Raw genomic sequence first — 26,798 nt, forward strand, 5'->3', positions numbered from 1 at the left:
GAGAGAATTCCACAGCTGAACAAGTGCTGTGTGAAGAAGGACTTTCCTTTGTCCGTCCTGAACTTTCCAACTATTCATCATGGCAAGATGGCTATATGAAAAGCTTCCAGCCTGAGGTTCTGCTTGTAGATTCAAAAGCACAAATCTGGGGCAACTGATGCGACATGAAACATCTTTCTTTCAGATGGTCAAAGCTATGAAGACATAGGGTTGTAGCCAACTATGCTTTACTTCAAATAGACCCATAGAAACCAATGGACCTGTTCGTCATGGCTGTTCATACCAATGGACCTACTCTGAAGAAGACTAGTATTGGATACAACCCAACTAAGTCCTACTCAAAGTTAACCCATTGAAATAAACGGAAATAAGTTAGTTATGGGCATTAATTTCAGTGGGTCTACTCTAACTACTATTTGCTAATTACCAGTACTGTAACTATTGACAGGGACTCTCTAAGGTTACAAGAGATTGGACTAGATGACTCTTGGGGTACCTACCCACTCTACAATTATTGGATTCTATACTACCCATCTGATCACATGCTATCATTTCATACAGCCCATTTACTCCCAACACAAGAACAAGAGAAGCAACTATTTAGAATCGGGGTGGGGAACCCCAATGCATCTGATGACACCAGTTGACCAGGTGATCTGTGGGGTGAGGGGAAGGGATTTGCTTTGTCGGCACATTCCTGGCAGGGAACACCCTGGCAAAGCAGCACAAAGCAGGATTGAACCCTGTGTAAACAGAGATAACCCCAACCCCACAGAAATGGATACTGGATTTTGAGATGTGTAGGGATGGAAGCTACATGTAAAACAAACAAACAAACAAAAAACCACCTCATTTCGTAATCTACCTATCTATTAGTATTATTTTGTAGATGTGCAGTTTCAATATGATCTATCACTGGCAGGAAACTGACTCAGTCAATGACTTCTTTTCAAGAATGAGTGTGAAGAAAAAATCCCATAACTGAAATGAATACCTACGCGCTTCCAACATTTATTTACTTATTTGCACTTTGTGAACTTGTGAACTGATACACAAGTGGAAACTTGCTAGTTGTTGTTTTTTCAAAGCTTGCCCTGCTTCAGATTTTGCAATGCAAAAAAAAAGTGCATGCTGGGCAAACAGGTGTGTGAAAGAAGGTATATATTTGTGAAAATAATGCACCATATTAGGGGACATTGTTTCCCAAAAATGTGTATATTAGACAAAAGTCCATAGGGGGCAGGAAGCATATTTTAGGAGACTTAACTTTTTTTAAAATGCAAGCAGATGAATTCTATTTCAACATGCAATGGTGCCGTGTCGCTCAAGGATTCTTGATTTTGAAACAGTCTTTCCTGGCAGCAGGCAGGCTTGGAACAGCTAACTTCCAATCTCTAATTTCAGAGTCACTCTCTTTCTTGGAGCTTGGCTGCCAAGGACGCCATCAATGTGGCAGGTTGGTATTCTTGTGTTCTTTAGGGGATTTCTTTCCACTGTGTATGTGTATACAGTGGTACCTCGGGTTAAGAACTTAATTCGTTCTGGAGGTCTGTTCTTAACCTGAAACTGTTCTTAACCTGAGGTACCACTTTAGCTAATGGGGCTTCCTGCCACCGCCACACGATTTCTGTTCTCATCCTGAAGCAAAGTTCTTAACCCGAGATACTCTTTCTGGCTTAGCGTAGTCTGTAACCTGAAGCGTTTGACACCCGAGGTACCACTGTATATCAAGGCCTCTCTATCTGGCTCTTGGAACTACAGTGGTACCTCAGGTTAAGTATTTAATTCGTTCCGGAGGCCTGTTCTTAACCTGAAACTGTTATTAACCTGAAGCACCACTTTAGCTAATGGGGCCTCCTGCTGCCACCGTGCTGCCGGAACACGATTTCTGTTCTCATCCTGAAGCAAAGTTCTTAACCCGAGGTACTATTTCTGGGTTAGCGGAGTCTGTAACCTGAAGCGTCTGTAACCCGAGGTACCACTGTATTCTGAGACCACGCTCCATCTCTCCAGGCCACGCACCCCTTACTCAGCTGCTTCACACTCATTTCCAGCATTCCTCCCTGGTTGGATAATGCCCTTACTATCCAACAGGATCTCTTGCTAGCCGGGGTGGAGGATGGAGCTTGTGAGCATGCGCAGAAACTCTGCGAGGGTAACATTCACACGTGTTGCTCCTCCTACTTTTACTTGTGACCCCGCCCACACCTGGCATGTGACCCTTAAAGAGTTGCCCTTAGATGTGGCCCTCTGGCTGAAAAAGCTTTCCTGCCTTGGCGTAATAGGAGTCCTCTCTGTACTTTGTAAACCACAGAAGCCCATTTTGGCATTAAGTGGTATTCACATTAATAAATAAACTGTGAATCTTAACAAAATGGGGTATGTGTCTGACTCTTCTTGAACCTTACAGGCTGGATCATAGAACCATAGAGATGGAAGGGACCACAAGGGCCATCTTGTCCAACCCCCTGCAATGCAGGAATCTTCTGCCCGATGTGGGGCTTGAACCCACGACCCTAAGATTAAGAGCCTCATGCCCTACCAACTGAGCTACCAAGGCAGATGAGAACATAATACGAGCCTACTGGAGCAGGCCATTCTACTCTAGACATCCTGTCCACCTGTGGCTTCCAGCAACTGGTATTCTGAAGCACTGCTGCCTCCAGATGTGGAGGCCTAGAATAAGCCACCATTCATAGCCTTGTCCTCCATGAATTTGCCTAATCTGCTTTCACACCAGCTGTCAAAGAGAAAAACAACTACCAGACTTTTAGAAGACATCTGAAGGCAGCCCTGTTTAGGGAAGCTTTTAATGTTTAATAGATTATTGTATTTTAATATTCTGTTGGAAGCTGCCCAGAAAACCCAGCCAGATGGGTGGGGTATAAATAACAAATTATTATTATAATTATTATTATTATTATTATTATTATTGCCATCCAGGTGGGTGACCGTCACTGCCTCCTGGGGGAGTGAGTTCCATAGTTCACTAAGAAGTCCTTTCTATTATCTCTCCTGAATCTTCCAGCTTTTGACTTCGTTGGGTGTCCACAAGTTCTAGTGCTGGGCAGGGGTGTTTGCAAAAGGGCTTTCAAGCAGCCCCACACTATGCTTTGGCTGAACACACCTGTTCCCACCAGGGGAACAGGTGTGTGCACAGTCGAGCTGAGCAGGATTGAACCAACAGGGACCTGCTTTGCCAGTGCGTTCCCTTGCAGGGAAGGAGCTGGGGAAGTCGCCCCCATCAGGAATGAACCAGGTCACCACCTGGTTCAATCCTGATCTCTGCAGTGTGGTTAGGAGGGGGAAGAGTCACAGGGCCTCCTTCTCCCATCGCTCCCTCCCAATTGCATGTTTAACTGGGGCTTTTAAACCTCTATGTAAACTAGATCTGCCCCTGAATCCATTCAGGGACGGATCTGGGTTGGACCCAATCTAAAATCCAAGATCAGGCCCTGGATCAGGTTGTGGGGCATGAATATTGGCAGTAAGAGCTGTTTGGCAGTGGAATGGACTACCTCGGAAGGAGGTGGACTCTCCTCATTGTAGGTTTTTAAAGAGAGGTTGGGTGGCCACCTGTCGGAGACTCTTTAGCTGCGATTCAGGGGGTTGGACTAGATGATCCTTGGGGGGGGGGGTCCCTTCCAATTCTATAATTCCATGAATACACTTCTCCAGCCAGATCACACCACCAGGTGCAGCCGCATTCATTCAGTTACAGTAGTACCTCGGGTTAAATACTTAACTCGTTCCGGAGGTCCGTACTTAACCTGAAACTGTTCTTAACCTGAAGCACCACTTTAGCTAATGGGGACTCCCACTGCTGCCGCATTGCCGGAGCCCGATTTCTGTTCTTATCCGGAAGCAAAGTTCGTAACCTGAAGCACTATTTTGAGGTTAGCAGAGTGTGTAACCCGAAGCGTATGTAACCTGAAGCGTATGTAACCTGAGGTACCACTGTATTTTAATTAACAAAATTTGTATACCGCTAGTTTGTAAGAAAACCTCTAAGCAGTTAACAAAGCTATAAAATACAAAATATGGAAAGATTCAATTTAAAAGTACAAGATAGCATGCACCATTTCATTGCCAGCATATCACACCTTTAAGTTGTCTCAAAACCTCGCTGACAGGAATTGGTCTTATCTGTCAAGGAAGGATTTGCTTAGTCTATTTTTCTACCAAGTTTGGCAGGGGTAGCGAAGAGCAGAAGAGTTAAAAGGTGCTGACTCAGACTTAGATGATCTGCAAAAAAAATGATTAAATCAGCTTATGCAGGAATGCTATTTCTATACGTGACCGAAGCCCATGTGTTTTGAGGTATTTCCCACCAAGTTGCTGAGTGTGCAGGAGTCAGATTGTACAACTTTGGTTGCACCCGAGATAAGCTTATGAGCTCAAGTCATCCTTGCTCCATTGCATGGTTTCTGTCATGGTGGGCCTTTGACGCATCGTATTCTAGTTTTATTATTATTCATTTCATTTCTGCCCCACTTTATTTTAAGGGGGGTGGGGAATCTCAAGTCCGTTTGCAACACGTGCAAATATCAAATGACACAATCCAGAACAAAACATTACTGACGAAAGCCAAATATAAAGCATGCATTTGGTGCACCGTAAGGAACAGGAAACTGAAATGTTATCTTAAAGATTTCAAACTAAAACATTGCAAAGGAGGTCAACTACAGAATGCACATGCAACGCAGGCCTAGCGACCACAGCAACTCTTCCCAATAGGTGTTGCTGCAATGAGGCAGTTGCAAGGACTGAAGGTCCCTGCCTTCCCACCGTTCTCTAAGGTTCCTCCCAGTTCCTTCCCCAGCAGTCTAAGGCTAGTTTGCCTTGTCTCTCTTTGCTCCACCCTCTTCATATCTCCACATGTTCTGGGAGACCAGACAGGAAGGGAGTTGGATGCATCAGGAAAGGGAGACTCCCTGGCTTCTTCAGCAGCCTGCCTCCACTCTGCCTCTTGACCCCGCTCTGCTTCTGCCTCTGATGCTGGACTGCTCTCTGCCCCAGCCTCTTCCCTCTCACTAAATCCTGTTATGCCTTCAGCTTCTGACACCTCTTCCTCCCAGTTTGCTGCCTCTACTTCCTCTGACCACTCATCATCGTCCCACCACCAATCACCTGGTTTCGGAGCCTTCTTCCTCTGAGGATTCCCTTCAGGGTTCCCCAGCTGGTGCCTCCCCCCAGTCCTCTGCATCCAGCCCGTCCATGACAACTGCATGCAAAAATGTGAGTGTTGGAAGAGATTTGCACTAAAATGCCGACCGATTTGCAAGTGCCTGAATTTTCCGACGCAAAATTAACATGCACATAAGTGCATACATTAAGGGATGCGGGTGGTGGTTCGAATCCCCGTGACGGGGTGAGCTCCCATTGCTCGATTTCTGCTCCTGCCAACCTAGCAGTTCAAAAGCACGAAGTGCAAGTAGATAAATAGGTACCACTCCGGCGGGAAGGTAAACGGCGTTTCCGTGCGCTGCTCTGGTTCGCCAGAAGCGGCTTAGTGATGCTGGCCACATCACCTGGAAGCTGTACACCGGCTCCCTCGGCCACTAAAGCGAGATGAGCGCCGCAACCCCAGAGTCGGCCACGACTGGACCTAATGGCCAGGGGTCCCTTTACCTTTTTAAGTGCATATATTGTAGGGAAAGTGTTCACAAAGATGCATATGCTGGTGAAAATGATATGCAAAACTGCACGACGTTAGGGGCTATCACTTGCAAAAATGTGTATACTTGCAGAATTGCTGGCGAGAATGCTGACTAAAAACAACAAGACAATAAATCATGAACTGATGCGGAAATATGTCAAACTGAAAGGGATATATTTCCCCAAACCTTCTGAGGATAGAGGAAGCAAGTTAAAAAGAAAACACTTCTTCATGTAGCACATAGTTAAACTACGGAACTCACTCGCACAGGAGGTGGTGATGGCCACAAACTTGGGTGGTTTTAAAAGAGGATTAGACAAATTCATGGAGGAGAAGGCTATACATGGCTACTAGCCATGATGACTATACTCTGCCTCCACTGTCAGAGACAGCAATGCTTCTGAAACCACAGGAGGTGAAAGGGCTCTTGTGCTCAGGTCCTACTTGTAGGTTCCCCTCAGGCATCTGGTTGGCCACTGTGTGAACAGGATGCTGGTGTAAATGGGTCACTGGCCTGATCCAGAAGGCTTTTCTGATGTTCCTTGTGACTCACTTGTAACTTCACCATATTTTGTGAAATGTGCTCCATCTGCTGGCCAAGCTGACAAAGACACAACAGTGAGTTTCAGGTCACAAGAGTGCCAGTGGGTCTTGTAGACCATGGGTAGGCAAACTAAGGCCCGGGGGCCGGATCCGGCCCAATCACCTCCTAAATCCGGCTCATGGACGGTCCGGGAATCAGCGTGTTTTTGTTAGGATATTTCCGTTCCACCTTAAAAGGGAGCAGGATGTTTGTGTCACAGCCTGCGTATTTCCTGTTCACAGGATGTTTCTGTTGTGTCTATGCTTTCATTTCTCTCTGTGTGTCTGAGACACTGAAGCAGGCAGTCATGTTTTCTTTTTGTTCTGACCAACGCTGAATAAAGTTGTAAATATGCTCTCCTGAGTGCATCTTTCGCTGTGCATTATCTGCTGATTGAGCGTGCATCAGCTCTGGAATGTGGCAAGCTATTTCTGGAGCTCGTGACGCTAATTGAATGATACTGCATGTCTACGGGAGATCGATGGACGTCCGGAGGCGGCTTGGGGGCCATGATGGACTTTGTCTCCCTGGCAGTATCCCAACAGTTTTTACATGAGTGGAATGTGTGCTTTTATTTAAAATGCATCTCTGGGTTATTTGTGGGGCCTGCTTGGTGTTTTTACATGAGTATAATGTGTGCTTTTATTTAAAATGCATCACTGGGTTAATTGTGGGGCATAGGAATTCATTCATTTCCCCCCCAAAAAATATAGTCCGGCCCCCTCACAAGGTCTGACGGACACTGGACCAGCCCCCTGCTAAAAAAGTTTGCTGACCCCTGTTGTAGAGCATCTAATCTAAAATGTAACTTTACCCAGTAGGCTAGTTCCTACATTCACTCACATGCCCTTTTCTATCCACCAGGTAAAAAGGAGGCAACCTCAGAGCTCAAGGCCACATTCCAGCCAGGTGAAATTGCTCCAGGAGGGTGAAAATTTGTGCTGATGAGGCAGTCCTGGGTGCAGCCCAGGTTGCGCTGCTAAGAGGGCAATTGGTGTGTGGCTGTTGTTTTTTGACGTTTTGATTTTTAAAAAATGGGTCCCCACTGGAATTGAACCTACTGGGTAAGTTTTCAGGTTCGCTCATAGTTCTTAAAGTGGCACAAAAAGTATTTCAGGGAAGGATGCATTCAGGGAGCGAGGCAGATGAAAGGTGACTGGGGAGCCAAGTCCAGTGTAGTGGCCAACATGCGCTAGGACAGGGGTCAGCAAACTTTTTCAGTAGGGGGCCAGTCCACTGTCCCTCAGACCTTGTGGAGGGCCGGACTATATTTTGAAGCTGCTTACCTGTGTCTTGCAAACAGCAGGGGCTGGAAGTGGCGGCAGCAGAGGGACGATAAGCAGCGTGCGAAAGAGCTCTGGAGAGGGGCTGCTTAAAATGGCGGCCGCTTGAGTGCTGCTGCTGGCACCAACAAAGCCCAGCTTCCTTCCTCCTCTAGGCATGGTGGGGAGAAGCCAGGAGGAGGGAGGGAGGAGGTGCCACCACCACTGTGAGAGAGAGAGAGAGGGAGAGAGAAGGAAAGAACACGCGTGCTGGTGATCCACAAGGCAATTCCTGGACCGTCCGCAGACTGGATTCAGAAGGCAATTGGGCCTGATCTGGCCTGCGGGCCTTCGTTTGACGACCCATGCGCTTGTTGTTTTTGTTTAGTCATTTAGTCGTGTCCGACTCTTTGTGGCCCCATGGACCAGAGCACGCCAGGCACTCCTGTCTCCCACTGCCTCCCGCAGTTTGGTCAGACTTATGCTGATAGCTTCGAGAACACTATCCAACCATCTCGTCCTCTGTCTTCCCCTTCTCCTTGTGCCCCCCATCTTTCCCAACATCAGGGTCTTTTCCAGGGAGTCTTCTCTTCTCATGAGGTGGCCAAAGTATTGGAGTCTCAGCTTCACGATCTGTCCTTCCCTTCATGGATCACTGCCTTGCCGTGGCAAAGGGGCTTGAATAACTCAGAGAAGCTGTGAACTATGCCAAGCAGGGCACCCAAGATGGTCAGGTCATAGTGGAGAGTTTAGACCAAACGTGATCCACCTGGAGGAGGAAGCGGCAAGCCACTCCAGTATCCCTGCCAAGAAAACTCCATCGACAAAAACAACAAACCCATGCGCTAGGAGCTGGGACATGTGAGCTCAAATTCAAGAAGCTATGTATATAATCCAGGCTAAGCTACTGCACTGGGTTGAGTTATGAGAACCATGTCAGCTTCCCTGTGCTCCTTGCAGGAAGGCTGGGATAAATACACAGCAAATAAAGACCGACGTCTGTTGGTGAGTCCTACACCAGGTTTGGAAAGTGAAGCTGGGGAGGGGGAATCCCAGCATGTGCCACAAGAGGGCAGCATTTGCTCTTCCTTACAGGAAGGGAGATCATCCAACTTCCTTTGGGTCAGCTGTGAAGAAGGCAGAAAGTGTTGAACTATACAGGAGTGCAATGACCTTGCAGAGATCCCAATGTGACAGTCTCCTGGTTTAGCACAATTGCAGCACTGACATTGTGGGATGCAAAGCTGAGAACAGAAGGAAAGAGCCTCGAGGGGGCACAACTCCTCCATCCCTACAGTACTATCTGTTCTGACCCATATAAACCTTTGAAGGATCCAGGCAGACATTTGCAGCCTAACTCTCTAGATGGGGGTGGCAGGGTGTGTGTCTATGGTGCTCTAAACAGCTGGCCCAAAGGAACCTTTCATACCAGTGGCGTAGCAAGGTCAGATGGTACCTGGTGCAGAAAATTTCTTGTCACCCCCTGCTTGAAATTCTTAAAAGAAGGAGAAATAAGATACTTACAGTTGAAAATGTTGCTTTCTGGTTTATTTACTTAACATTGTGAGCATAAGCACTTAAAACCTTTCCCCCCCCCCACCAACTATGTTCTCTGCAAATTTTGAAATCACATCATCAAAATCAATTCCTTTCGCTACTTTGTTTTCAGTTGACAAGATGGTTAAGCCGGAGAGCTTTGCCAATCCCAACCTGGTGCCCTTTCTGATTCTGTTGCCAGTCTTTGTCTCCCTGCCTCTGCTACCCGAAAATGTTTGCTAAGCACCTAGGCCTGTGATATAGCAAAGGCCAAAGAAAGAGAGAAAGGGCTGGCCTTCCTGTTAGGCAGGGAGACGAGGCTGCTTCAGGTGCTAAAGTAGGGGGGGGCAGCAGGAAGGGACTGGAGGAGAGAGCCCTGTGGGGGCCATGCAGGCTGCACTGTAGCCCCCTAAGCTAGTCTGCAGCCCCCAGAGTTGGTGGAGCTAGAATAAAACCCAGCCACCCCTCCAGCTGGACTCCGTACACGGAACCAGTGTATGTGTGCACTACCTTCTTCCATTTCAGGGGGATATGTGGGCTAGAAGACCCTTGGGGTCCCTTCAGCCCTACAGTTCTAGGATTCTGTCGCCAAAGGCAGAAAAATGTCTCAGGCCAAACAAAACGTGTGGGCAGCAATCCACACGGCTTCATAAGAAGATGAGAGACATTCATGGAGGGGATGGTTACCAATGACTACCAGCCAGAATGTCTCTGCTCTGCCTCCACAGCCAGAGAAGATTTGCTTTCTTGCTTTTTCATAAATCAGCAACGGAGGCTGCATTTCCTTATTTACAGGTGGGCTGCTGCTAAAGCACATAACATGCCCTTCACGCTTAGTCATGTGTTAGGAATACAGGCACAAATTATTGTGTATGTATGTGTTTGTATTTGCAAACTACCCCAGTCTCTGAGCGGTGAGACTCCAGGGGTCTTTGATTTCCCTGGAATGAAGGTCAGCAGAGACTGTGGTGTCTTTATGATATATGGTTTTAGGATGGAGGGGCTCACAGCATTGACAACCCCAGCAGATCTTGCTTCTCCATTAGTTGCAGCTTTGACTTCAGCACAGAGCAAGCCGGTCTCTGTGTCTCCCACAACTCTCTCTGGCTCTTGCTCTCCTACCTAGCAGCCTGGTGAGATTGGGGGTGGAGGGAGGACAGCCCCACCCCCTTTAGCCTGGGTTGCCCCATCCCTTTGGTGCAGCTTTTGCAACCCAGCTCATTCTTTGGGAATGCTGAAGAAATCACTCAAGTGGCCAGCGAAGGTCCTTGTCTTGCCAAGAAACTTGTCTGTGGGAATCATGCATCCATAACGGTATGGAATGAGTTGATGTCATCTAGAATTCTTTGATGTCATCAGAAGAGTAAGCCGTTTTTCCCTGTTAGGTCTGTTATCAACTGCAGAGGATGAGTAGCTTTGGGAGCCTCTTGGGGAAATGGAAGGATTCAAAGGACTAAATCCATGAAGGAGAGCTACTTGCTCTGAGATGGGGGAACCTTCGGGCAAAGGCCAGTTGGCAGCCAGGTTTTTTGGCTCCCCACTTTCCTCTATGGAGTAACATAAGAGGTCCTGCGGGAGGAAAGAGCATCTCAGGGTCAGGGGCTAGTCTGGGCCAAAGCAGCCCTCCATTGCCCCCACCATGGAGTCCCTGGCATCCCTTTATCATCTCCGATGCTATCAGGACACTTACGTTAAGCAGGAGGAGTAGGTGTGAAGCATTGGGGGTCTCTGTCAGAAGCTCCAGAGCAGATGATGGAAGTGCCACTTCAGTTCTTGTGTGTGATGCCCATGTTCAAGCCAGCAGGTCCACAAAGCGCAAGGAGGGGAAAGGGAGAAGAGAATAAAAAGTAAAATAAAAGTGTTAAAATAAAAAAGTAAAATAATAAACCAAATAAAAGTGAATAAAATCAAATGAATCAAAAAAAAGTAATAAATCAAAATCAAAATAAGAAACTGGAAAAATAACAATAAACCAAACTCCTCTCCTAATCTCTAGCAACCGCCACTAATGCCTCTCTCCTCCACTCACCTCACTACTAACCCACAATGGTTGCCTGCAAGTTTGTGGCTTTTAAATGAGAAGCAAGAGATGTCACAAAGGAGGGTGGGTCATTGTCACCGTGGCAAAACCCTCCCCCCACATGGACCTGCTCCTCTGTCAGAACTTGGAAGCACCTGCTGTTCTGCCTGCAGCTGGGCTGCATCTTCATTTCACATCCTTCTTCCTGAAGCCCCATTCCCAAAGGGAGACTACCCCCACATCCTTCCAGGCAGGCTGGGGTCTCCATAGTGCAGGATTGGACCATCTGCTTTGCATGCAGGTCTTCTGTCCTGGGCGGCATCTCCGGGGGGAGGCTGGCAACGTGTCCCCCCCCCACCCGTCCGAAACCCTGGAGAGCTGCTGCCGGTCAGTGCAGGCATTGTTGAGGTAGGTGGGTCACAGGACTGACTGCGTCCACGGCAGCTTCCTAGGAATATTCCTCTTAAGTTCTTTAGCTGAAGAGGAGCAAGCTAACGTCTACGCAAGACCGACCATCGTTTCATTTCTTTAAGAGACAATCTGGAAAAGTCCCTGTTTAATATACAACAATGCAAGGGCAGAAATCCTGAATGTGAGAGGAAGCAGAATTCTTCCCTCCCTCTGCAAGAAAGCCATAGGCCAAGGGACACCCCCCCCGGTGGACACCCCCCTGGTGGGTCCCTTCCAGCTCTACCATTCTATGGTGTCAACTGCAGCAGACCCTCCAGATTTCAAAGGGAGCTGTTGGAGCATCTGAAGGCAGTGGCACCTTCTTCTGAGTTCCTGCACAAGCCTCGATTCACCCATTCAGGCTGCAGCCCCTCTCCTGTTGTCCGCCCCCCCCCCCAGGGTATTCAGAGGTACACACCCCCTGAATATGGAAGGTACACACCCCCTGAATATGGAAGCTCTCCATTCATTTTATTTTTAATTTAATTATATTTATATAAAAGGTGCTATACGAATTCTAAGCTCTCAAATCTATAAAAGACATGTTCATAAATGCACAAGGCAAACACATAAGTTCATATAAACCACAGGTCTGAAATAGTACAGGAGAACAATCCTGAAGTCATTCTGATTCTCCCAATAACCTTCAAATATTCCTCTGCAGGAAGGGAGGCAAATGGGGAAACCCTTCCCATTGTCTTTGTGCTTGCAAATCCTGTCTGAAGGCCATATTTGTGTATAAATAGAGTGAGCCTGTGACCTGGACTCAGGAACTAAAGTATTTACCATCGCTAAAGAATGGCCAGGCTGCCCAGGTAATGCAGTCAGTGACCATGATCAGGTATCCTGGCAGGCAGGATTTCTGCTGTAGACTGCCTCCTTCTGTGATGTATGTATGATTTTTTTGGGGGGGGGTGTCTTGAGCTACAGGCTGGGCAATTTCAAAAGTCTACATAAGGGCTTGTGCACCATTGTTCGGGGTTCCTCCTCCCTCCTGCGTGTGGTGAGTGGGGAACCTGTTGCAACAGTTTAATAAAGATCAGGCTTACTAGCCGCTTTGCTTCCTCTGGTTGGCCTCTGTTATTTTCATCATCATCATCATCAGGTGTTATGTACTGAGTTGAATAGGATCCAAACTGTAGCAGTCTGATTGGTCCTAGAACAATAGGATCCAAAAGGCAGCAGTCTGATTGGTCCTAGAACAATAGGATTCAGAATGCAGCAGTCTGATTGGTCCTAGAACAATGCAGCAGTATGATTGGTTGGCAGGAACCACCCAATCCTGCTCCAGATAGAAGTGAATCCACAACCTGATTGGCTTACAGTAGAATTCCAGAATTAGCCAATCATGTGCAGCCCATTGTGTAAATAATGTATATAAAGCAGATACTGTGAGGGGACATTTATTCATTCCTCCTCACCACTATGAGCTGAATAAAGAGCATGAAATCACTTTGCGACTCTGAGTATATTTCACTGGCGACGAAGGTGGGATCCCGCTGAGCTGACTGCCACACACAGCACCGCAGCACCGCCAACTGCCGCACCGCTGCCTCGCACCGTGTATCCAGGCTTCAGCTCCGGGGCACAAGGAACTCAGAATGGCAGCCAACAGCAGCTTCTCGCCATTCAACCCAGCATCTGGAGACTGGGAAGCGTACGCCTCCCGTTTCACCTTCCTCCTAGAAGCCAAAGGGGTCACCGACGAAGAAGACGCCAAGAAGAGGGCGATATTCTTCAGCGTCTGCGGAGAGGAGACGTTTGAAATCGCCCGGGCTCTCCTTGCGCCTGAAGACGTCGCTACTGTTCCATACAAAACAATAATGGAACAGCTGAAGGGGCACTTTTCGCCGCAGCCCTCAGTGGTGGCTCGTCGAAATGCCTTCTACGCAAAGCGGCAAGCCCCTGGGGAAACCATAACTGGGTTTGTGACCTCTCTCCGCCAAGCCGCCCGGTTCTGCAACTTCTCAGAGCTGGAGAACATGCTTCGTGACCGCCTCGTCGGTGGCCTGAAGGATGAGAAGCTGCAACGGCGCCTCTACGCTAAGAAGGACCTAACGTTCCAGGTCGCTCTGGAGGAGGCCCTGGCAACAGAAGCTGCCGAGAGGTCGACCCAAGAGGCACGGCCGAGCCTGCCATCCCAACCGAGGGTCCACCATGAAGACCTCACCGACGACTCAGGATCCGACAGGGAGGAGGTGCACCGAGTACAGCAGCGCACTCAAGCAGCGCACAGACCACAGCTGCCTCGACGAGAAGGAGGGAACTGCGCAAGCTGCGGGGAGAGTCACGAGAGGAGGACCTGCCGTTTCCGCAACGCAGAGTGCAGGCAGTGCAGAAAATCGGGACACATCGCCCGGGTGTGTCGGGCTCGGCCCACCCGACACCAGGCATCAGATGACCAATCCAAGAGCCCCAGGTCCCGGGGCCCAACGCACCAAGGCAACTCGACGGAGCTCACGGACTTCCAGGTATACCAGTTGCCCCACCCCAACGTAGAGAAAATTTATGTAGAGGTACAGATAGAGGGGGCCCCATGCCGCATGGAGCTTGACACGGGTTCAACTCTATCCATAATCTCGGCAAGGACCTTAAGGAAACTGTGTCCCACTGGGGGTCCCAAACTCAGGCCGGCCCCATTCACCCTCCGGGACTTCCAGAAACGTAAGGTCCCCACAATGGGGGTGGGGACCTTCAGGGTGCAATACCGAGGGCGGACGCGGCAACTGGACTTGCTTGTGGTCAAGGGCCCCTACATTAGCTTACTGGGATTGGCATGGTTTGGACCACTGGGGCTAGCTGTCACCGGGGTGAACCACACTAGCTTACAAGTGGACGTGGACGCCATATGCAAGGAATTTCCAGGGGTTTTCGATGGGAAATTGGGACAGTATACGGGCCCCCCCATTGCGCTACAGCTTGACCCCGCAGTACGACCGGTCAGGCTCAAGTCCCGCCGGGTCCCGTTCGCCTTGAAACCCCGTATAGACGAGGAATTGGACCGACTCGTAGAGCAAGGAGTGCTGGAGCCGGTGCCTAATGCTCCCTGGGAAACCCCAATCGTCACACCCGTCAAGCCTAATGGTTCGGTCCGCATCTGCGCAGACTACAAATGTACCATAAACAAGGCCCTCACGGCCCACGCATACCCAGTGCCAGTGGTCAGCCATGTCCTTGCCACCCTGGCTGGGTCGAAAATTTTTGGCAAGCTGGACTTGGCCCAAGCATATCAACAGCTGCCAGTAGATGAGGCCACAGCAGAGGCACAGACGATTGTGACGCACAGAGGAGCGTTCAGGGTAAAGCGGCTGCAATTCGGTGTCAGCGTGGCACCAGGCATATTCCAGAATATAATGGACTCTCTCCTTAAAGGGATTCCTGGCGTCACCCCCTTCTTCGATGATGTGTTGATTGCCGGCCCCACACCAGAGGAGTTTGAGGACCGCCTCCGCACCGTTCTGCACCGTTTCCAGACGGCGGGTCTCAAGGTGAAGCGGGAAAAATGTCTACTAGGAGTGCCTCAGGTGGACTTTCTGGGATTTATGGTGGACGCAGAAGGGGTCCACCCGACTGGGGACAAGGTACGGGCCATTTGTGATGCCCCAGCGCCCAAGAGCAAGACTGAACTTCAGGCCTTCTTGGGACTATTGAACTTTTACCATTCCTTCCTTCCCCACAAGGCGGCGGTAGCGGAGCCCCTACACAGACTCCTGGACAAGCGGGCCCCTTGGGTGTGGGGCCAGCGCCAGGAGGCCGCATTCCAGGCAGTCAAGGACTTGCTTGTCTCAAACTCGGTCTTGGCACACTTCGACGAGAGGCTGCCGGTGGTGCTAGCATGCGACGCCTCACCCTATGGCATTGGAGCTGTCCTGGGGCACCAACTCCCGGATGGAAGAGAGGTACCGGTGGCGTACTTTTCCCAGACACTCAACACAACCGAGCGGAACTACTCGCAAATCGACAAGGAGGGTCTGGCAATCGTAAAGGGAGTAAAAAAATTCCATGATTTCTTGTACGGGCGGCCCTTCACCGTGGTGACTGACCACAAGCCGTTGCTTGGCTTGTTTGCCCCCGAAAAGCAGACCCCCCAAGTGCTGTCTCCTCGCGTCCTCAGGTGGTCAATTTTCCTTGCCAGCTACCAGTATGCACTGATTCACCGACCTGGGAAGGCGATGGGCCATGCGGACGCCCTCAGCAGGCTACCACTACCGGAAACAGGCCCTGACCCAGCACCTGCACAAGAGGTTATGAGCCTGGAGCTGCTTCCCGACCGCCCCATTCAGGCACAAGAAGTTGCACACCATTCCAAGAAAGATAGGGTCATCTCCCGGGTCCTGGACTGGGTGTGGAAGGGATGGCCCAGCAGCAGCCCCGGGCCAGAATTCGCCGGCTACACAACCCGCAAACATGAACTGTCGGCCCACAAGGGGTGCCTGTTATGGGGAAGCAGAGTCGTTGTTCCCCAGCCCCTCTGAAAAAGGGTCCTCACAGCCCTACACGAGACACATCCAGGGGTAGTAAGAATGAAGGCCCTTGCCAGGAGTTATGTGTGGTGGCCGGGGATCGATGGAGAGATAGAGGCCTGGGTCAAACACTGCCAGGCCTGCCAAGAATCCCGCCCAGATCCCCCAAGGGCCCCAGTCCAGTCCTGGGAGTCCGCCCGAGCACCATGGTCACGCCTGCATGTGGATTTCGCTGGCCCCTTTCAGGGGAAAACATTCTTCATAGTGGTGGACTCCTACACCAAATGGCTGGAAGTCGCACTGGTACCGTCCACTTCCACGTCCGCAGCCATCCGGGTACTACGCAGGCTGTTTGCAACCCACGGGCTCCCTGACACTCTCGTCTCAGACAACGGGACTGCATTTACGTCAGGAGACTTCCAAACCTTCACAGCGCAGAACGCCATCCGCCACATCCGTTCGGCGCCGTTCCACCCTGCCACCAATGGCCAAGCAGAACGCATGGTGCGGACCACCAAGGACACCCTTCGCCGCATGACGCAAGGGGACTGGGAGTACCGCCTTGCCACATTCCTTCTAGCACAGCACAGCACCCCCAGCTCAACGACTGGCCGGAGCCCCGCTGAACTACTAATGGGTCGGCGCCTTGCAATCAGATTGGACCGCCTTCACCCCGATAGAGCTCAGGATGAGGTAGTGGTGGGGGAAGGCAGGAACCCCCGGACCTTCGAGGCCCAGGACCCAGTGTACGCAAAGAATTTTGGGGCAGGCCCAGCATGGGTACCCGCCACAATCACCAGGGTCACTGGCCCCGTGTCGTACGAGGTGCTAACGGATGGGGGGCAATGCTGGCGCCGCCACTGCGACCAGATACGGCGACGATTCCCGGGAGAAAACCAGGAGGAGGACAGGTCAGAGGAGTCCCAAGGGAACAGCGGGGCAGTGAGGCCCATAGAGCAGGAGGGGCCAGCAGGAGAGGCAGAATCAGTAAATACAGAGAGGACCCGTGAGGCCGAAAGGACACCGGAACCAGAACCACGACTGAGCGAGCCGGTTGCACCAGACCAAACAGCCGCATCACAGCCAGCATCCTTGGAACACGAGCCAGAACCCGGAGCCCGGACCAGGGAACACCCCAGGCCACAACGCACACGTAGGCCGCCGGCATACCTTGAGGACTATGAATGCGACCTCCCGGGCAGGACTGGAACTTAGAGGGGAGGGGTGTTATGTACTGAGTTGAATAGGATCCAAACTGTAGCAGTCTGATTGGTCCTAGAACAATAGGATCCAAAAGGCAGCAGTCTGATTGGTCCTAGAACAATAGGATTCAGAATGCAGCAGTCTGATTGGTCCTAGAACAATGCAGCAGTATGATTGGTTGGCAGGAACCACCCAATCCTGCTCCAGATAGAAGTGAATCCACAACCTGATTGGCTTACAGTAGAATTCCAGAATTAGCCAATCATGTGCAGCCCATTGTGTAAATAATGTATATAAAGCAGATACTGTGAGGGGACATTTATTCATTCCTCCTCACCACTATGAGCTGAATAAAGAGCATGAAATCACTTTGCGACTCTGAGTATATTTCATCATCATTTATTTATACCCTACCCATCTGCCTGGGTTTCCCCAGCCACTCTGGGCAGCTTCCAACAAAGTATTAAAATACAGTGGTCTGTTAAACATTAAAAGCTTCCCTAAAGAGGGCTGTCTTCAGATGTCTTCTAAAAGTCTGGTAGTTGTTCTTCTCTTTGACATCTTTGACACTGAGAGAGAACCTACATAAGGACTCTATATGGGCTCTTGGATACCCCATAAGGGAAAAAGGAGGAGTTGTTTTTTTTCTTGCAACAAAGGTAAAGGACCCCTGGAAGGTTATGCCCAGTCAAAGGCGACTATGGGGTTGTAGCGCTCATCTCGCTTTCAGGCCGAGAGAGCTGCTGTTTGTCCACAGACAGCTTTCCAGGTCATGTGGCCAGCAGGACTGAACCGCTTCTGGCGCAACGGGACACTGTGACGGAACCCAGAGTGCACAGAAATGCTGTTTACCTTCCTGCCACAGAGATGCCTATTTATCTACTTGTACTAGCCTGCTTTTGAAATGCTAGGTGGGCAGGAGCTGGGACAGAGCAACAGGAGCTCACCCCATCACGGGGATTTGAACCTCTGACCTTCTGATCAGCAAGCCCAAGAGGCTCAGTGGTTTAGACCACAGTGCCAACCAGCGTCACCTTACCTTATATTTATATACCACCTGGATCTTCCAATGATCTCAAGGTGGCTCACATGGTTTTCCTCCTCCCCATGTCCTCCCCCACAACAACCTTGTGAGGTAGGTGAGGCTGACTCCAAGGGCACCCAGTGAGCTTCATGGCTGAGTGGGAATTCGAACCCAGAGGGCATCAGAGGAAAGACGGAAGAAAAGAGAGACAGAGGCCAGTGTTGCCCATGGCACCCCTGAGCATCATTCAAGGTACCCCAGGGTGCCATAGCACCCTGGGTGAAAACCACTGGCTTAGATAATTCTTGAACTAGAATCGGTAGGGACCTCAGGGTCAACTAGCCCAACCTCCTGCTACTGTGCCTCCAACTTTGCTCCTATATCCTTTGCAGGGGGTTGGACTAGATGGCCCCTGGGATCCCTTCTGACTCTACAATTCTATGAGTCTATGATCTTCCTTTGAGCCCTCCTCCTCTTTCTTTCTGTGGAGGCTTTAGCACAGGGTTTCCCAAAACTTGGGTCTCTGGCTTCTGTTGAACTACAACTCCCATCATCCTTAGCTAGCAGAACCAATGCTCAGGGATCATGGGAATTGTCGTTCAAAAAACAGCTGGAGACCCAAGTTTGGGAAACTCTGCTTGTTCCCATACCCCACTCTTGCTTAGTTCGCATAAACAGCAACACTCGCATATCCATCCCTGCTATCCCATGCCTCCTCTATCTTTATTGTCTCCCTAGATTGTAGGCGCATCGGGGCAGGGGCCTATCTGCTTTGTACTCTGTTAAGTACCTTGCACATAAATGGGAAAGGGGTGCAGCTGAATGGTAGAACATCTGTTTTGTATGTGGACGGGCCCAGGTTCAGCACTGAGCTTGATGGACCAGTGGTCTGATTTGGTATAAGGCAGCTTCCTGTGTTCCTGTGTCTTAAGGGGAGGGCTATAGCTCAGTGGTAGAGCATCAACTTTGCATGCAGAGAAGGTCCCAGGTTCAATTCTTGGTGTCTCCAGGCAAGTCTGTACCTGAAATCCTGGAGAGCCTCTGTGGTGTGGGGAATGGTTGGTTCTTCAGACATCCCCATACATTCCGGAACTACAACTCCCATCAACCACAGCAAGCATGTCATATGGCATGGGATGACAGGAGTTGTAGTTCAGCACCATCTGGTTCCTCACACCTGGGTTGTAGCCCATACTAGTCATAATCAGAGTAGGGTCACAGAAGTGAATAGACATCACTGCCATAGGATCATCAGTTTCACTGGGTGTACTCTGAACAGAACTTTATTGGATACTAAATAATAATAATATGAAGAAGAAGAAACAGTACTGAGTTGTTTTCAACGTGGCCATCGATTCCTCCCCACTTCCAAACAAAGCAAGGCCCAGAAAATTGCACGGTTTATTTTAATTTTTATTCTTTTGCTTTCAAATGGCGTATACAAAAGGCATACACAGTATGCACTCAATATATTGATCCTGGCATCAGGATAAAAAAAAACACCAAAAAAACATACACCACCCATGACACGGGTGGCAACATTCCCCATCCAAGAGGAAACACCATTATTTCAATGAAACAAAAAAACAAACAAACCACAATCGAGAACGAATCGTTCTTACTCTCAGAATGTATGACATTGAAAAATCAGAACCTCTCACTAGACTTTTTTCTTATTTAATAGAAAGGGAGAGAGTACCGTTTCTCTAAGAAACAATCAGCGAAACATCACAGCATTCTTTTTGTCCAAAACAGAAGACCTGAAGTTTCTATCAACCAGACAAAAATTAATAATAATCATCATCATCCCACCAGGAAACCAGAAATCTGGCTTCTCAGAGCAGGAAGAGAGCAAAAGCCAGAAGCTTTTTACAGGCAAAGGGAGAATGATCTCCTACTGCAGGGAGGGGGACCTGTGAGCCTCCAGTTGCCAAAATGCTTAACCATTGGCTAGGCTGGCTGGGGATTCACACCATGTAGAGGCCCTTTCAGTTCCCCATCCCTGTCCTGCTGCCACCTTTGGCAGCTTCAAGATTCTGAAAAATCTTTCTACACTTTGACAGCATACAATTTGCTGTTCAAGACATAACACCCTCCCACGCCGCCTTCATTATGAAGATACATGTCCCCACCCTCTTCTCCAGAGTGTGTGGATTTTGCCCATCAAAGATGGGCGTTCAACAGACTACACGAGTCCAAATCATTCTGTTTCTCCCCGAGAATAAATAATTTTAAAAGGGGGGGAAATAACATTCCCTACGAAGAAGAAGACCAGGGCTGGATGATTGGATGGAGTCCAGCCCTCCCTCTAGAAACAGAGTCCACTGGCAGCTTTTGAGCAGCCTACCAGGGCCTCCAAAGAGCATGGATGTTCTTGGAGGAAGAGTGCTTCAGCCTGGACGTTGAGTGGACGGCTTCAGGCAGAGATAGCTGGTTCCTTTGGAAGTGGTTCACGAGCTTAGCCTGAGTTTCTGCATGGACTTTGTGGCGAGACATGAACTGGAAGGCTTCCTGTATGCATCTGGAATACCCTTCGGTGAAGTCCACCTGTGTATCTTTATGAACAGGCCCCAACGCTGGAGAAGGAAAAGGGAGAAGAAGAGAGAGATTTAATATTCATGCGCTGGCTTGGGGGAACACTTTTAAATCACATTCTCTAATGCCACTCCCTCTGGTGTCAAAGTCAGGTGGTGAGTGCTGAAAGGACTGCAGCCCAAATGGGGCCAATTGGGAAGGGAGAGTTTGGATGCTTGGGGAAACCCCAAGATTTGCAGAAGTGCAAACGAATCTTCACCAAAAGAATAACTGGGGGGGGTGGGGGAGGCAGCCTCATGATGACTGAATATGCTCATTTAGCCAGAGAACTTTAAATATTGGCTGGGGGGAAATGGGAAATGGAAGGGGACATGTGAAATGGCCTTTACTGGAAGAGGGAATTTGAGGGGAAGGCTATATAGCTCAGTGGTAGAGCATCTGCTTTGCATGCAGAAGGTGGCAGGTTCATTCACCAGGCAGTGTAAGTTAGATGAGCCAGTGGCTTAGCTCAGTAGAAGGCAGCTCCCTATGCTCATAAATGACATTGCTCCAACGAGTGCGAGGCAGAGATATACTGCAACATTTTGTAGCCACACACCCCACTAGTCTCAAGTCTCTTTGAACAGGCCCTATCGGTCTACTCACTTTTGGTTTGCTGGCTCTGCTGCCTCAAGTAGTCCACGGTCATCTCAAGGATGTCGGCTTTCTCCAGCTTGGAGTTGGGCTGGTGCCTCTGAAACTCCTTCTCCAGCAGAAGCTTCAGCTGCTCGATGCTGCTGTTGATTCGGTCGCGGCGCATTTTCTCCACCACCGGCTTTCTAAGCTGCAAAGGAGGAGGGGGGGGGGAAACACAGATACACTTAGCTGAGATGTTCGAACGGAACCCCATTCTTAATCCACACACTTGCTAGATTCCCCAGCAGGTGGCATGCAAAAATAATAATAATACATTTTGCCATTTATAAACAGCGGCTTATTCTTCCTAGCAACTCTGAAATCAACAGTTTGCGACTAGGAGCTTACTTTTGGGAGATTTTAAATTTGTTAGCAGGTTGCTTTAAACTGTGTTTTAGAAGTAATAAGTGCATTGCTGTGGTATTTGCATGCCCTTTGGAGGAAGGTTCGGGATATCAATTTGACGTTAAATAAAAACGATCTCTTCAGGGGAAGAACACGCTGAGTTTCTACTCAGGGCTAGCCTTACTCAGAGCCATAGCTGTCAACTTTTCCCTTTTCTTGCGAGGAATCCTATTTGGAATAAGGGAATTTCCCTTTTAAAAAGGGAAACGTTGACAGCTATGCTCAGAGCAGACTCATCAAAGCTAATAACTATTGCTAACTTCATTAATTTCAGTGGGTCTATGAGTTACCCCCAAAGAATCAGACAGGTTTTAGTTTAAGTGCTGAGAATTCTCCATTAGAGACAGTTACTGTTCTTTTCCCAGAACTACGATTCCCAGTGTTCTCTGGGGTGAATGACTGTTAAACCCCGCTTTTACCCTTAAAGCAGATGTACCCCGCTAGAGCACCCCACATCCATCCATTTACTTACTTTATTTTTCTCTTTCGGGGTGAGCAGGCCATTTTGATCCATGAAGACAAGACTGGAAGGTGCCATCCTTTTCTCTCTCTCTCTCTTTGCCAAGCTACAGAGGCAGATGTTGCTTAGGAGGAGATCCTTGGGCGAATACGCTGTGAGAGATGGCTTGCTCCTGCCTTCTATTTATACCAGCCGGGCTCCCTGAGATGCTGTGGGTCTGTGCTTCCTTCGAGTTTCCCACACTCGGGAGCCAATCAGAAGGGGCCGGCGGAGACAATAGAGGAAGCAGCTCGCCTTGCATGCTCCGTTGGCAGTGAATAGCTTCAGGATAATGACCTTTTCCCAGATGAGCAGGTGGGGAGTCTGCGCTACGTGAAAGATTGGGATCAGGGATTACACACACGGGGAGCTGGGAACAGGCTGCCCCTCCACTCGCAAAGGCCACGGGACAGATTAATCACATTCCAGACCATCACAAGGTGCATCTCGCAGCCATTAGTGGGCACGGGGGTGCTGTCAGTGCATGTATGGCAAGCGATGGCAGGAGAGAGCCTTCGCTTGCCTAAAGAGGGGGAAAAACACACACACACGTCCAAACGAGTGCCGTGCATAGGCCTCAGAATTGGCATGGGCAAATCTGTCCATCTCGGTTTCTCACTGCTCCAGGCTTCTTCATTCTTACACATTTTCAGCATCAGATTATTATTACTACAGTGCTACCTCAGGTTACATATGCTTCAGGTTACATACTCCGCTAACCCAGAAATAGTGCTTTAGGTTAAGAACCTCGCTTCAGGATGAGAACAGAAATCGTTCTCCGGCAGCACGGCAGCAGCGGGACGCCCCATTAGCTAAAGTGGTGCTTGAGGTTAAGAACAGTTTCAGGTTAAGAACGGACTTCCGGAACGAATCAAGTACTTAATCTGAGGTACCACTGTATTACTATTACAGTGGTACCTCGGGTTACATATGCTTCAGGTTACATACGCTTCAGGTTACAGACTCTGCTAACCCAGAAATAGTGCTTCTGGTTAAGAACTTTGCTTCAGGATGAGAACAGAAATCGTGTTCTGGTGGCGCGGCGGCAGCAGAAGGCCCCATTAGCTAAAGTGGTGCTTCAGGTTAAGAACAGTTTCAGGTTAAGAACGGACCTCCGGAACAAATTAAGTACTTAACCTGAGGTACTACTATATTACTATTACTATTTATTGAAGGGCTGCTCAGCCTCAGGTCCCAGGGCAGGTGACAACAATTGAAGCACATTGTTACACAATATTCACAACGGTTTGAAACAACTTTGAAATGCAGAAATACGGTGGGTGCTAAAAATAGGCCTCTGAAGTGTTATCTCAAGAGCGATTGCATCATAAATCGCCTCACTTGCACGTCAGTTTGAGGCTCCTTGTAGGCATCTGGTTGGCAACTATGAGAACAGGACATGGGACAGGGTGAACGAGTGAGGCTATTCTTATTATGTTCTTTTCTCTCTTTATTCCTCACGAAATTTGTCAGCACTTTAGTGCAGATTTCACCTAACAGACACATTTTTACATGCAATTTTGCCTCATGTGCAAATTTTTAAACATGCATTTTCCCCGCTGTAATGCATTTTTTTGTTTTGTTTTTTGCTTTCATTAATTCATGTTTATATGTAACTATGCATGCTTCACCCTGCCCCAGTAAATTTGCATTTTCAGAGAAATAATTTGGTTGGAGAACTCATGGCAAAATTCAACTCATGTTTCGGTTTTCCCAGGAAGTAGAAACGAGGTGGATTCACCTTTAAATGCAAACAGAATCAAAATTCTCCATACCCCAGTCTCACACAAGTGATAAACTGAATGCACCTGCAATCAAAATAATAATAATAATAATAAAATTCTGCACATAGAAAGCTAGCCCATCAGGGAGAAGATGCTACTTTCTGCATGCGGTGTGTGGAAGAAAGTTTTCCAAATGGAAGGTCACGTGGTCGTGAAGCTCAGTCTTTGTGCCAGTCACTGACTCGCAGCCTAATCTGCCTCACAGGGCTGTTGTGAGAAGAAATTTAGATAGTGGGGGAGGATGGATGATGTAGGCCATTTTGAGTCCCGCAATGAGATGCAAAGGAAAAATGAATAATCATCAGGGACCTGTGAGCTGTAGCTTAATGATGTCCGGGGTGTGTTAGTTAGTTAGTTAGTTAGTTAGTTAGTTAGTTAGTTAGTTAGGATACCCAATAAATTTCATGGCTCTGGTAGGGTTGAAATTACTTATCCTTATCCAAAACCAGCATGATCAAGTATTCCAAAAGGATTGGAGTAAATTTTTACGATACCTGAAAGATTATTGTAAGCAATTAACATCACTAGCAGGGTTGTCTGAAGATTTGTAACGAGAAATTTTCTACCTTTCTATATTTATTTAAATTTTGAGTTATTTTGCAAAGAGTGTAATTAGAATTGGAAAACGTACGAAATGCAATGATATGAAGGTTAATTTTGAAAGCCATTAGGTGGGAGGGAAGGAAGTTGATAGGCTCTAAAGAGCCAAGGAGGTAAAGTGGATAATAATGATGTGAATGTATATTATTAAATGGAAAATAAATAAAAAATATATATTAACAAAAAGAGATTACTTATCCTTACCTCCAACACAAAAACACCCTGCCTATGAAAGAACACTGAGACTGTCATTTTTTTATATATATAATAGCTTTTGCTTATAATAATGAATAGCGGTAATAGCAGTAATATAATCAGGGCATTTAGAATGGTTTAGTAGCCTAGTATCAGAGGGACTATTTGAACATCGCAAATAACAGCCACAACATTTAGCTATAGGTGTGAATTAATGCTTGCACTGGGCTGGACCAAAGACCAAGAGAGTAAACTTTGTTCCCATTGAAATCAATGGAATCCAGTATCTTGCCCTCCTGCTGCCAGTTTCATTTAGTGGACAGAGCCTAATTGCTAACAGTGCAATCCTGTGCATGTTTACTCAGCGTTAGGCCCCTTTATTTCAAGGGAGGGGGACTTACTGTGAAATTAAGCATGCAGATCTCTGCACCAGCCCTTTCCCAACCTGGTGCTTTCCAGATGTTTTGGCCTACAACTCCCATCAGCTCCAGCCAGCCTGGTCAATGGCCGAACATCTGCAAGGCACCAGGTTAGACAAGACTTCACAGATTGCTCTGAATTCAAGGGTATTTAATGCTGAACTAAGTCCTGCTGAAAGTCTGAGTAGGCACGCATATAATTTTACCACGTGATCACAACAATATTTATATAACGTTTAATTGCAGTAAGATTTATATATGGTTTGATTGCAAGCCTACCCAGATATTTAGAAAGCTGGTGCCGTTTTAATCTTTTTGTAATAGGCCTTTATTATTATTATTATTATTATTGAATGTTTTAAATTGCTGTAGTTAATTCCCTTTATCAATAATGTCACTGTTTTGCTTTACAGTGGTACCTCGGGTTAAGAACTCAATTCGTTCCAAGGTCCGTTCTTAACCTGAAACTGTTCTTAACCTGAGGTACCACTTTAGCTAATGGGGCCTCCCGCTGCTGCTGCACTGCCGGAGCACGATTTCTGTTCTCATCCTGAGGCAAAGTTCTTAACCCGAGGTACTATTTCTGGGTTAGCAGAGTCTGTAACCTGAAGCGTCTGTAATCTGAAGCATATGTAACCCGAGGTACCACTGTATTTATGTATTTTGTAAACCCCTTTGAGGTTTTCCCCAATAATGCAGTGTATAAATTTTAGGAACCAACGAAACAAGGCAAAACCTCAAAGCGGTTTACAGAACAATTCTCCCCCCCCCCAACACTGCAAGTTCTTGTATGTTATTTTCAGTAACATACGCACACATCTGTATACGATTGTTTGGACAGATTACCTGACATTGCAAAATTTAGAGAAGCGTGAATTCTGAAGAACCACTGACGCTTCGGTTCACATCTCGTTCGGGAAGGTGTGGATTGTGTAGGTTCGCCTTTAAATGCAAATGATTTGGAATTTATTGCACTAAGCACATGTGCACAAGCCTTTCCCTCCTCCCTCGAGATCAGGTAAGGGGGGAAGGTGACCTGTCTCTCTAGCACACGCTTCTTCTTCTTCCTTCTTCTCACCCCCCCCCCCCCGTCCTACACACACCCAATTGTTCCAGCCTTGAAAAGCCTTGCCACCTTTTGTTTGGAATGGCAGCTGTTGAGCTCAAAACCTTTTATGTCAAGTGGTGGGAAAGTTTATATGACCTCATCTCCCATGTACTCCTCCAAAACCACACCGATAATCTCTCGGCACATGTGCTCTGTTTTGGAAGGGTATAATTTTTGGGGGAGAGGGGGGTGTTTGTTAGTTTAGAGGACACTTCAATCTACATATTCTTTGATCTCCCCTGCCCCAAGTGCTAGGTTTACATTGTAAAAAAATAAAAGGGAAAAACCATCCTTTTCATTTAGGGTGGAGTGTGAGTAAAAAAAAAAGAAGATTGTTTATTTGCTTGTTTGTTGTTTGTTTGCATACCTTTCCTCCAA

At 48.1% G+C, this 26,798-nt stretch overlaps 1 protein-coding gene and 1 long non-coding RNA gene across 2 annotated transcripts; both read right to left on the bottom strand.

Annotated features, from left to right (window-relative positions):
• Window positions 1–3,942: 3,942 nt before the first annotated feature.
• Window positions 3,943–11,056, bottom strand: LOC308482825. Its single transcript, XR_013989432.1, has 2 exons — window positions 5,922–11,056; window positions 3,943–4,245 (listed from the first exon to the last, which is right to left on the bottom strand). It is a non-coding gene; the product is annotated as an uncharacterized lncRNA (long non-coding RNA).
• An 8,546-nt stretch (window positions 11,057–19,602) lies between these two features.
• On the bottom strand, window positions 19,603–22,435 carry LOC308483923 (transcription factor HES-5-like). The gene is made up of 3 exons (XM_081018259.1): window positions 22,288–22,435; window positions 21,381–21,558; window positions 19,603–20,776 (listed from the first exon to the last, which is right to left on the bottom strand). The coding sequence occupies exons 1-3, from the start codon at window positions 22,351–22,353 to the stop codon at window positions 20,544–20,546; spliced, it is 477 nt and encodes a 158-aa protein (XP_080874385.1). The 5' UTR covers window positions 22,354–22,435; the 3' UTR covers window positions 19,603–20,543.
• Window positions 22,436–26,798: the final 4,363 nt, after the last annotated feature.

This window comes from Podarcis pityusensis (genome assembly GCF_964106645.2).
Source record: "Podarcis pityusensis genome assembly, chromosome: 8".
Taxonomy (NCBI): Eukaryota; Metazoa; Chordata; class Lepidosauria; order Squamata; family Lacertidae; genus Podarcis; species Podarcis pityusensis.